We start from the raw sequence: 13,362 nt of genomic DNA, 5'->3' as shown, positions 1-13,362 counted from the left end.
TTTTAATAATGTGAATTGATGCATTGGTGTGTAACATTTGGTTTACATATATTTGGGGATAAGCACACTTGAGTCTCCTTGATCTGAGGGTAATTGGAAATGGAAACAACTCAGAAAAAGATAATGTATAACATGGTGCCCCATGGCTGTTTGCCTCTTTAAAATGAAGTAAAGCCAACACTTTTGAGTCTATAGGCAATTGTATGATGTGAATGCTCAAACAGGAAGCTAATAATTTTCTCTACTAACTACCTGCTGTACAAACTGTCATGCAAATACTGCCTTATGATTTATGTAAACATTGAAAAATCCCATGACTTTATTCTTATGCTTGGATTTTTTTCTGTGGTAGAATACCTAATTGAATTAATTTCAAGTGTGTTTGTCTGTAAACCAGCCAAATATTTCCTTTTAAATACTTGAGCTCTATGTTGAATATACAGTTATGGTTCTTAGCACATTACTTTGTTTCAGTAATTAGATTTCATCCTGTAATCCCTTAATGAAGTTTTAGTTCCACATATACTAGGCTGTCTCCAATCCATATTAAGTGAAGATTTTTCATCTTGTACAGGTTCTTCCAGGGGACCCAGCCCCCTAACCATGGGAGCCCAGGACACCCTCCCTGTTGCAGCAGCATTTACAGAAACGGTCAATGCCTACTTCAAAGGAGCAGATCCAAGCAAGTAAGCCTGGGGCTTAGTCCACTATATTCTCCAAACTCTATGCTATTCAGTAGGGAACACTCCACATATAATTATTTCATTCCAACTCTAATCTTACTACCCAGAAATCTCTGATTCAGTCTTTTTTGTAAGTTACAGGAAACCCTAACTCAACTCTGTCAACAATGAGAAAATGTATTATCTCACAAAAGGAAATGTCTAGATCATGTCTTTATTGTCTTAGTCTTTCCTGGCTGAAAGTCACTCACCTATAAACTGAAACAATGGAGCATTTCAATGAGAACCTGGAATAAAACTACCTTTCCATAACATATAGATTAGTACATACATATTATATTAATATGTAACCCTTGTTAAGTAAGGAAAAACTAGCCAAAAAAATTGTAATCACAGCAAAGTAAAAATTTTAGATAAAAATGTGCCATTCCCTATTTACATGAGCCTCATTTCACTTATATCAGTACATCTTGACAATGGACTTCACCTGAATGCACATGTGATGTAATTAGATACTTTGCCTCTCTGTAAGGAGTCCCCTGGATGGGGTTCAGGAAATCTGTGGATCCCTTGAAATCATATTTCATATCTAATGTGTATGTCTGTATGCAAATTTGTCCATAGAGGGTCTATGGCATTCATTAATTTTACAAAGAGGTCAGATTAAAAAAAAAAAACAAAAAAGGTCTAGTGATTGTTAGTCTACATTGAAAACTAAACACGTAAGTCAAACTGATTTTGAAGGATGTGACTAATGCAATTCCAGGTCTGAATTTGAAGGATAAACAAAGGACAAACCTGAGAGGGGAAAGAATTGCTTTTTGTTTTTTTACTTGCAGGGACTAGGGCTTAGAAAACCTTGGTATCCATGGAATAAAAGATCAGAAAAAAATTAAATGTGCATATACTATAGAGCACTATACTGTTTTATAAAAATTTATAAACAGTGATGTTAAGGATAGTTAGGACGTAGATCTCTCTATATATTTTAAGTGAGAATCTCTATGACTAATTGTTAATCCTCTTTACACTTCTGAAACAGTAGTGTTTTTTAGTCTAAATCTAACAGTATTATGCTGGAAAAACTAATATAATTAGTAACTCTACTCCTATCTAGCCACTGGGATCTATCAACTTCCCTAAATATCCTTTGAATCAACACTCAGGTTTTATTCTGGGCCCAGAGTTTTGCAGAGAAGTAACCACTGTGGATTCTGGTGTCTTAGTTCATTTGGGTTGCTATAACAGATTAGGTGGTTTATAAATTACAGAAATTTATTTTTCAAAGTTCTGGAGGCTGAAAAGTCCCAAATCAAGGCCCTGGCAGATTCAGTATCTGATGAGAGCCTGCTTCCTGGTTCATAGGAATCTTATAGAGTGGAAAAGGCTAAGGAACTTTGTGGGTCTCTTATAAAGGCACCAGTCTCATTCATGAGGGCCCTACCATTATGACCTAATCACCTCCCAACAGCCCCACCCAAATATCATCACACTGGGGATTAAGTCTAAATGTATAAATTTTGGACATCACAAACATTCAGTCTATAGCATTCTGGTTTCTTCCATGCCTTTTCTTTTTCATCTTCAAAGCAGGAAGATCACTTGCCACAGCCACACATCAATAGAAATTAAAAGTTCATCATAGAGTATGCATTTGAATTGTTAGAGAAAAGTAAGCATCATGAGCTTAGTATACATACTTTATATACGTAAATATGTGTTTGTTCTGTGGACTTCTTCTTTGAATGAAGAATTTAGATTATTTTCTGTATGACCAGTTCCAAGGACTGCTTATTACTGACTAATCTATACCTTAGAAAACTCAGGGTGCCTTAAATTACAGGTAGAAACACATCCCCCCAAAAAATAACTAGTAAAAATTGTGGAGAGATATCTATAATGGAGTGAAAAACACTGGGAATCAGAGAAGAATGAATTCTTTTTCGTACACTTAGTAATTGGCTTTAATTCATTCATTTATTCAGAGAGATCTAATTTGTAGTAAGGATACTTCTGCCCCCTAAAATCTGTTCTCAATATATCATGTCACCCCTTGGCTCAAAATCTTCCTAATTTGTTCAGAGTAAAAACCAAATGCTTCATAATGATGTATAAGCTTTGTCCTTCGTGACCCATACCGGTTGCCACCTCTCTGGTCTTGTCTCTGTCACTCTCCTGCTTGTTCACGCCCCTCTAGCTACTCTGCCTTCCTGGCTGTTTGTCTTTCATCAGCCCAATCCCATCTGCCTCTCAAGGTCTTTGAGTCTGCTCCTTCCACATTAGCGAGATCTTCTCCCAGGCATCTGAGTGACTTGCACCCTCCCTTCCTTCAGGATTCTGCAGCAGGCACATCAGAGGCCATCCTTGTCCATCTGTGTAAAGCAGAAACTCTCCAGCCCTCTCTGCGGTCAACACTTCCTTTCTCCCTACCTCACTGTCTCTTTCTCGATAGTTAACATTTCAGTTGTTTTCTCATTAATAAACACTTTATCAATGTGTTCCATGTTTTCAGTTTCACTGCCTGTCCCTTCTCCCACTAGAGTGTAAGCTTCATGAGAACTGGGACCTTGAGTATTTTGTTCATTGTTGTATCCTCAGTACTTAAAACAGGACCTGGCAAGGAGTACCCAACGCATAGCTGCTGAACAAATTGAGTCAAATTGCTCACTTAACATTTACAGAATGTCTGCTATGTGGCCACCAATGTACTAGACAGTGGCATATTGGCAGTGAAGACAGTTGATATGGAAAATAAGACTTGCACAGAAATATAATGCAAAGTCCATTATAGGAGGAGAATAGCTATGGGACAATGGGGTTAAGAAGTCCTTAATAATAATCTTTTTTTAAACCCCAAAAGTGGTGTAGCAGCCTACCAGTCGCTTGTGGAACTGTCCCTATACAATCTGGGTTCTTCATCTTGTTTCAGTTTCCCCGGCACGCTATGACAACTGAGGTCTGTACCTGTGAGCCTGGTATCCATGACCTTGGCATTTCAATGATGTGGCACTTGAACCAAAGGAATTTTAGTGCTTTTCTTATCCCCTCCCAAATTACGTGAGTCTTTTAAGGATAACTGCATATATTGAGTCTTTTTTCAATTATATTGTTATAAAGTAGTTGCAGCATATACTATATGTTGGTACACGGGAGATCTAGTATATTTCACTGAAATTATGAGATCTGAAACTTATGAACAGATTATGAAGTGACATGCTTCTAAATTTAATTTCACCTCCTGCGATGAAATTAGAAGTGAATCATTCTAATTGCTGTTGCTTCGTCATTCACTTTGAAGGAAACAACTCTAGTGATAAGTTTGATCATGGAGTGAGGTGGGGTAGAGATTAAAGCCAAACACGGCACCACATGGAGAAATGATACAGAAAAAGCATGTGGGTTTGCTTTGCCTGCGGTTCTCTCATATCCTGTATCAAACATGTTCCCACTTGTTTTCAGACCACACATTGAAATGAGACATATACTACTTTATTTTATATTGTGACATATAATCCATTCAAATATGGTTTACGCTCTTTCTGAGTATTCAGAACACCTTGTAACAGGTATATCTGAAACTTTCTCAGTAGCTCATAAGCAGAGAATTCCTTGACTTTGCTGCCACCTGGGGGAAACACACCACCTGTTATTAGCTCCTATTTGAACAACCCTAGTTGCTGCTGCTGCTGCTAAGTTGCTTCAGTCATGTCTGTGCGACCCCATAGAGAGCAGCCCACCAGGCTCCCCCGTCCCTGGGATTCTCCAGGCAACACTGGAGTGGGTTGCCATTTCCTTCTCCAATGCATGAAAGTGAAAAGTGAAAGTGAAGTCGCTCAGTGTGTCTGACTCTTAGTGGTGCTAGGAACTAATTCTCTAATCCCAGGAAAACCTTTGTTTTCTCAGTTGTATTCTATCCTTCTCTTATCACCATATTTTTATTCAAGTGTCTGTCTCCTTGCTTAAATGGGAAGTTTGCTCAAGGTCATGTTTGTCCTGTTTCTCACTGCCCATTCTGTATATGCATTATATAATGTGTGGTTCATTGGTTAGGCAGTTGATATTTAATTAGGAAATGTATGAACTTATTTTTAAAACATTTTATTGAGTTCCTACTCTGCACTGGGTTCTATGTTTTGCACCTTTGCCTTCCTAGAACCTAAGACACAGAAGTTGCCTTCACAGTAGTAGATAAAATAATGTGCAAGAAACTACAAAATAGTTTTTTTTTTTTTAATCTGTCCATTTGTCCAAGGAACCTAAAGAAAGGAAAATCTAAAGAGGGCTGAATGGAAAGGATATTAAGGAAGGCTTTGGAAAGATCTGTCTTTGAACTGAATCTTGAAATATGAAAAGGAGTTTTTGCCTAGTGCCAAAGTCAGTGAAAAGGGATGATAAATAAAGGAAGGGAAGTAGCCTATGAACAGAAGTTTATGCTTGAAAAGAAATCCATGGGTTTAGTTATCAAAGCAGTAGAAGAGACATTTTATGTAAGGGATACATTTCTGACGACCTCACATAAATTAAGTCCACACGTTTCCTGACCAAAATAGGCCAGCATTTCTGTTGACCAGCTATCACAATGCTGCCTGTGGCAAAAGGGACAATCCAATTCATGAGCCACTTGACCAGTTGACCTTGAAATTTTGTCATTCTAGACAAATTTGTGGGGATTCATATGATTTCACGTTTACTTCATAAAGTACATGTGTTAATATTTCCATATTGCAGTATTTCAGATTTCCATGATTTAAACTCACATGAAATATACCCACATCACTCACTGATGAGGACAGTCATTACTGTTGAACAAAGAATTTCCTTTAATGAGTGAGTATAGGTTGAAAATATTAATTATGTATAGAAAATTTCAGATGATTTACACATTGAATGGATTAATAAATCATCAAAGATCTGACTCTGACAACTGAGATAAAGTGCAGAAATAAAATGTAGGTCAGGAGCGTAGGTGACCAATATATTGGCTTATACTGACAACTTCTCTCATCATCCACCCAACATTGTAAGCCCTTTGAAGACAGAGGCTGTTTTGCTCATTTTTTAATTGCCTTCCCACTCAAACAAACAACTTACATATGAGTCAATAAATGTTTATTGAATTAATAAATACCACCCCCTCCTCTTGATGACTTGCTTTCAAAAAACGAACTTTATCCTCTACCATGACACCATGTAGAGCTCATTTGCAGAACCTGGAAAAAAACTGAGCAGAGTCCTTACCAAATAAAAAACATTCGCGCCACTGCTGCTAACAATATACTCAGTGATGGTAGATGCTACAGTCTAATTTTTAAAGTGCTCTGGCTAGCTGTTGTCTTCTTCTAGAGTTGTCAAATAAAACTTTTCATGTCTCATATGTTGGAAAATGTTGGGTAGACTCAGCTTAAGGGAAATTCCAGGCTTAGTACCAATTCATCACCAGTAAATCAAGCAAGGCTCATGAATCTAACACATAGAGAAGGAAGACAGCTGAGTTGACACCAAACTGGGAGATCAGCCATATTCTCAGGGAGAGATGGAGGGGCAAACTTCCAGACACCAAATTTCTCATTCAGAGCAGTTCACAGTTAGAGATGATAATACCTGAGAGGGAAAAGGGTAACTTTAGGAAGCTTACCTGCCCCTCCACCTCTAACCCAAACCCAACTTTGCACATACAAGGCTATAGCAGTTCTTCACATAGCTATTTGGAATGTGTACCAAGGGCCATCTCACCTGAGCCATTTGTATCTCATCAGTCACAGTCACACAGCATACAAGGTGAGTATAGGGCGAATAGAGTTTCCTGTATTCAAGTGTAAGCCAGCCTTTCCTTGACCAAGCTCAATTTCCCTAGAAAGTACACTAGGGAACAGTGCAAGGGTCAGTCATCCAGATGTATCCGAAAGTCGTAAAGAAGTTCACTCATTATAAATATTTATTATTTCCCAAAGAAGAATAATCATTTGTAGGTTTCTGCTTCTGGTCAAGATGGAGTAACCAATTGACCCTTCTACCTGAAAACACTTCAAAATGGACAAAATATATGAAACAATAATTTGCAAGACATGGGACCTCAGGGAAAGGACAGTCACGCCTGAGAGGTGAGGTGTGCCCTATGATTGCCCCGACTGACTTCCTGGGAAGTATCCAGGCCATGAATATAGAGAGAGCCCACCAGCCTCACAGCTGTTCGTGGGAGAAGTCTCACTGAGGCACGCTACGCTGCAAAACTGGCTGAGGAGGGCGCCCGAGGAAGCTAAGGGCTCCGGGCTCGGGAGAAGCTGGCAGTGGAGAAAGGACGCATATGGAGTCTGGAGCCGCGGACCCAGCCACAGGCACCTCAGGAGCCAGACGCTATAGAATCTGCCAGTGTCACTGGGGTGGCAGTACCCACACCCTGGGGCACCACGTCCCTCCTGCACTGCAGGAGCCTGACTCTAGATAAGCCATGAGCACTGCGAGAAGCCTGCCTAGCAAGCACACTGCAACGAGGAAGAGAAAAAAAAAAAGCTTTGTTTTGCAGTGTCTCTCTAGTGCCCTCTACTGACAAAATATAACATAGTGCCTGTTGGCCAAGAAAAAATACATACCTTACGGGCCTGATACTAATTCTCTAAAAGCAGGTAGTAGAGGGTGAATTGGAACTCCATTAGCTTTATTTAGAAATTGACACAGAGATCCTAAATTTCATGTGGAAATACAAAGGACCTAAAATAGGCAAAACATTTTTGAGAAAGAACAAAGTTGGTAGAATAATGTTACTTGATTTCAGAACAATTTAAAAGCTACAGTATCAAGACATATTGGTTGTGATTTTAGTATAAAGATGGACAGAATAGATCAATGGAACAGAACAGAGAATTTAGAAATAGACCCACAGATATGTGGACAACTGAATTTTAACAAAATTGCCAAGTGGATAAATTCTACAGATAGTAGTAGGATGATTAGATATACTCATCCACACAACTAAAAAATAAACCCGGACATATACCTCACAGAAAATATGCAAAAATTAGCTAAAAATGGATCACAACACTTAATGTAAAACTAAAAATAAAAAATTTCTAGAATAAAATAGGTGAAATTTTTGTGACTTTCAGGTTTATCTATGATTTCCTAGATAAGACTCCAAAAGAATAAACTGATTAACTAAAACCCATAAAAGAATAAGTTGATGAATTAAAAACATCTGCTCTTTGAAAAAAAAAAAAAAACCTTCTTCAAAGTTATTAATACTCTAAAGAGAAAGAAAAACAAGCCAGACTGGGAAAAAATCTTTGCAAAGCATATATCTGTTAAAAATATTTGTATCTAGAATGTACAAAAAACTCTCAAAATTCAGTAAAAGAACAGAAAACTCAGTTTATAAACTTGGCAGAAAGTTTGAGCAGACACTGCATCCAAGTAGATAAATCACAAAGAAACACATGAAAAGATGCTAACATCCTTAGCCATTAGGGAAATGCAGATTAAAACAACGAGATACCATTACTCACCTATTAGAATGACTGAAATTAAAAAGACAGACTACCAGGTGTTGGTGAGGATGTGAAGGAATTAAAACTCTCATACTCAGCTATGCTTTCCACTCCAGAAAACAGTTTGGCAGTTTCTTAAAAAGTTAAAGTTACACCTACCATGTGATCCAATCATTTCACTCATTATTTATCCGAGAGAAATAAGAGCATGTGCCCATAGACAGACTTGTACACACATATTCATCACAGATTTATTTGTAATAGGCAAAAAAAATGGAAAGAATTCAAATGTTATTCAATAAAGGAATTTTTTTTTAATTGCCTGTGGTATATCCATATTCTACCCAGCAATAAAAAGACATGAACTATTGATTGCCACACTATGTGAGTGAATCTCAAGATAATTATGCCGAGTGGAAAAAGCCAGATCAAAAAAATCATACACCTTTTGATTCTGTTTATATAAAAATTTTAGACAGTCCAAACTAATGTGTACTGTCAGAAAATATATTAGCGATTGCCAAGAGATAAGGAGGAAAGGATGGAAAAGTACAGGAGAGAAAACCAAAAACACAAGATGAAACTTTTAGGGACGTTGGAGATCTTGACTATCTTGATTGTGTGATTGTTTCACAGATGTACGTTATGTCAAAAATTATGGAATTTTACACTATAAATAAGTGCCAGTTGTATATCAATTATATTTCAATAAGGCCCTTTTAATTTTTTTAATTTTTATTAGCCAACAGTTAATTTACAGTGTCGTGTTAGTTTCAGGTATACAGCAAAGTGAATCAGTTATGCCTGTACACACACCTACTCTTTTTCAGATTCTGTTCCCATATGATCATTACAGAGTAGAGTTCCCTGTGCTGTACAGTGGGTCCTTGTTAGTTATCTATCTTACATGGATTTGTGTGTATATGTCAATCACAACCTCCCAATTTATCCCTCCCTGGCATACCCCATGGTAACCATAAGTTTGTTTTCTACATCTGTGACTTTATTTCTGTTCTATAAGTAAGTTCATTTGTCATATTTTTTTTAGATTCCATCTATAAGCGATATGTGATATTTACCTTTCTCTGTCTGACTTAGAATGAAAATCTCTAGGTCCATCCCATGTTGCTGCAAATGACATTATTTTATTCCTTTTTTATGGCTGAGTGATATCCCATTCTGTTAGATGAGCACCACATCTTTATTCACTTCTGTGTTGATGGACATTCAGGCTGCTTCCCTGTCGTGGCTATCGTAAACAGTGCTGCAGTGAACATTGGGGTACATGTATTTTTCGAATTATGGTTTTATCCCAATATAAGCCCAGAAGTGGGATTGCTGGATCAGACGGTAGTTCTATATTTAGTTTTTTAAGGAACCTCCATACTGTTCTCCATAATGGTCGTACCAATTTAGATTCCCAGCAGTGTAGAAGGGTTCCCTTTTCTGCACACCCTCTTCAAGCTTTATTGTTCGTAGATTTTTTGATGATGTCCATTCTCATCAGTGTGATGTGATATCTCATTGTAGTTTTGGTTTGCATTTCTCTAATAATTAGTGATGCTAAATAAAGCTTTTTTTAAAAAAAAAAAGGATTATTCTTCCTTCCAAATTATCATCCAGCTGTATTAACTTATGTATGTGACTGATTTTATAGTTTCAACCAAATAGACAAGTTAACAGAATGAAGATCTAATTAAGTGGGAAGCAAAAAGTTTACCCCATGAGTCCATAAAAGAACATAATGAAGGCATCAATCATGTTACTTAGAGAGCTAAAATAAATCCCAATGAATAGCGTGACAACACTGTGTAGTTTAATATCTTCAAATATACTGCCAACAATTCAGAAATCAAACAGAGAGAGAACCATCAGGATAAATTATTCTATTTGTGAGGTGAACATAAAGACTTTTCTACAGGAAAAGAAAAGCTGTTTTATTCTAACAATGCAAAAACACCTTCAAAAAATAGCCACCTTTTGGAGGAAGTATTAATACAAAACTTTGAGTCCTCGAGTCTTAGAAATGAGTTAGTAATTCAGAGTGAATTGTAAGAGCTTACTTTTTCTCTCTTCTGCTATGTCACAGTATTACAGAAATCTTTGCTTTTCACAACTGCTTTGATTCACAGCATGTTGACCTGGGTTTCCTCTCTTTCCTCTCACGTGTTGTGACATGCCAGATGTATCGTGAAGATTACTGGAGAAATGGTGTTGTCTTTTCCTGCCGGGATCACCAGACACTTTGCCAACAATCCATCGCCAGCTGCTCTGACTTTTCGGGTGATAAATTTCAGCAGGTTAGAACACGTCCTGCCAAATCCCCAACTTCTCTGCTGGTAAATATATTTTCCACAAATTTTTTAAAGATGTAGGTGTCTTATCATGTTATTCTTAGATGAGAGATGTACCTTAGCAAAAGGGAAACACTGTAGAGAAATTATTGTTACTCAGATATATTTATAGATTGAATCCCAAAGCTCTGTATATATCTATTATATATGTATACATATATGTTTATGTATACATATATATTTTTTTAATGGCCAACTATCTCAAGTGGCTAAAGAGACATTTAGAATAATAAAATTTATTCATTGTCTATTTTGCTTATCACTGGTAGACAATGGATGAGGATGATGGGAAATGAGCATAATAAAAGGAATAAAATCCATTTATTGTATTGGCATCTTTTAAAAATCAAATGATATCTGAACTGTAAGCTACTCTTCATATAAGCTTAAAAATCTCTTTGTGAGACATGTAATTTCATTACACTGTAATGGTAATTATTTTGATGGAACGTTACCTGTGTGGCATCAAAGAAACTTTTCTAAATTTGTTTATATAAATACATTTCACATTCTTATTAAATACAAACATGATGTTTTGTCATATATGTGCATATCCACGTTCACACAACACATACACACATACATACTATTAAAAATGATCCACTATACATGTTTATTATTGGTAATGGATGAGACAAAAAGAAACATTCTTGGTAGTTTTTCCATCAACAAGTCCTGATATTTCATCTAAAATTCTATCTCTAAAATAGCCACATTTTCCCTTTATCATGGCTTCTATCCAAATGATAACCATCATTTCCCTGGACAACAGCCAGTGCTTGCCTCTTCCCCTCTCTGCCTCCAATCTTGCCACACTCCTATACACAATAGCCAGCTCTTTGGATGTAAATCAGGTTGTCCTCCCTTATAACCTTCTGGAGGCCTCACATTACATTGCCTTCAAGGTCCCGATTCATCCACTCTTGCCTGTCTGTCTATCCTTATCTCCCACCATCCTCTTCGGAATCCTTGTAGCTGCAGCCATACCTGCCCATCTTGGGAATGGCTGAGTCCTTTCCCACATCAAAGTTTTGTACACTTGATTACTCTGCCTTCAATAGGATTTCCACCAGACTTTTTTGTACACTTGTTTACTCTGCCTTCAATAAGATTTCCACTCTTCTCTACCAGACTCCTACTCATCCTTCAGATCTCAGCTCCACTCAGCCTTGCCTGACCATCCCACTCTCCTCCCTACTCCCAAACTAAATCATGTAACCTTGTTATTCTCTCTCAAGATTCCTATTCTTTCCATTGTCACACTTACTAAAACCAGTAATTATAAATCTGCTTGCTTTCTTCATTCATCCACCTTCCGTACTGGACCATAAAACACATGAGGGAATAGAACACATCTGTTGGATCACCACCATATCCTCAGTACCTTCCACTGTGCCCAATAAGGACTTGAATAGTACTTGTTGAATGAATGAACAATTCAACTATAATTTAAAGAGATTTATCAAGCTGGATATTTATGAAGAAATAGCTAAAGGTCATTTGGAATTTGAGGGCCAATACAGTCACTCTCTTTCTTGACTGCATGAGACTTTTTCACTCCAGTGATGAAAAGACAGTCACAGGTCTTTCAGATGATGACTAAAATCACCCCCTTCTCGTTAGTCTTTACGATGGTTTAACTGGTAAACCTGATTCCAGGCTTAAAAATATAAATGAAATGCTCACCTATGAAGTGAAAGATAAACATGAAATGGCCAAGATTGGAAATGAACAACTTTTTATTTCAGTTTTCCTCGGTGCTTTTGATGTGCACGTTGAGCCAGTTAATTTTATTTTTCTAGGTTCCTCCATCTGCAATTAGGAATTGTGTGCCACTGTTTTACCAGTTTGTTTGTAAATATCACTGGTGGGATCGTCATAGTTTTTGCTGCATTTTTAGACAGATATGTTACCAAGTTCTTAGGCATATATAGATATAGATATATATATATACATATATAATTATATATATACATATATATATCAGAGTTTTATATTTATATTAATACTTCAGTCTTATGAATTGAATTAAATATCAGCCTGAGAATATTCCTGTTTGACAAAACATTATATAGACCCTTAAATTGTTTTCTAAACACAACAAAAGCTCTCATTAATTTGGACTTTATTAAATGTATTTGATGGTTGTGTTAGGGCTGGGATTGCCTGCGTGTGTGCTCAGTCATGTTCCACTCTTTGAGACCCCACAGATTGTAGTCTCCTACAATCAGACTCCTCTGTCCATGGGATTCTCCAGGCAAGAATACGGGATTGGGTTGCCATTTCCTCCTCCAGGGAATCTTCCACACCCAGGGATCAAACCTGTATTTCCTGCATCTCCTGCATTGCAGGCAGACTCTTAACAGCTGAATCACTGGGGAAGCCCAGGGCTATGACTGGTGACCCATTAGTCCTACAACCTGTTTGGTGTTTGTTATACAATGAAGCTCCACCACCACTACTACCACACCTACTTTTTAAAAGGCAATGGGACCCAGCATTATTCTCAAACACAGCTCAAGACTCCTTTCATCTGTCATCTTAATCCTCTCTATTATCTTTACTGAAAGACATTTATGCTACCAGCTTCGTCCCTGGAGACATTTGGGTCTGCAATCCCTATGAGAGGGACCAAACTGAAATTTACTTCTACTTCTCCCTTATGAAAGGGTTTGTTTATCAAGGATGTTTAGGAACAATCATTAAACCAATTATGAATCTAAAGAATTCTCAAGTCTTCTTGAGCATTCAAGAATTGCATCGTTGTATAAGCTTTGGATTGCCAAATCTTTCTTAAGTATTTATTAAAGCAAGTTTTCCTGAGGAATTATCATAGACATATGA

At 37.2% G+C, this 13,362-nt stretch overlaps 1 protein-coding gene across 1 annotated transcript in view; it reads left to right on the top strand.

Moving 5' to 3' along the window:
* Nucleotides 1-13,362, top strand: part of SGIP1 (SH3GL interacting endocytic adaptor 1) — a 156,065-nt gene that overhangs the window by 126,080 nt on the left and 16,623 nt on the right. Inside the window, exons 19-20 of the mRNA XM_068961192.1 lie at nucleotides 575-686; nucleotides 10,348-10,503. Of these exons, the coding sequence (XP_068817293.1) occupies nucleotides 575-686; nucleotides 10,348-10,503 (268 nt within the window). The remainder of the gene's footprint in view (nucleotides 1-574; nucleotides 687-10,347; nucleotides 10,504-13,362) is intronic.

This window comes from Capricornis sumatraensis, chromosome 2 (assembly GCF_032405125.1).
Source record: "Capricornis sumatraensis isolate serow.1 chromosome 2, serow.2, whole genome shotgun sequence".
Lineage (NCBI taxonomy): Eukaryota > Metazoa > Chordata > Mammalia > Artiodactyla > Bovidae > Capricornis > Capricornis sumatraensis.
Note: the sequence above shows the minus strand (reverse complement) of the source record. Positions and strands in the feature narration are given on the sequence as shown.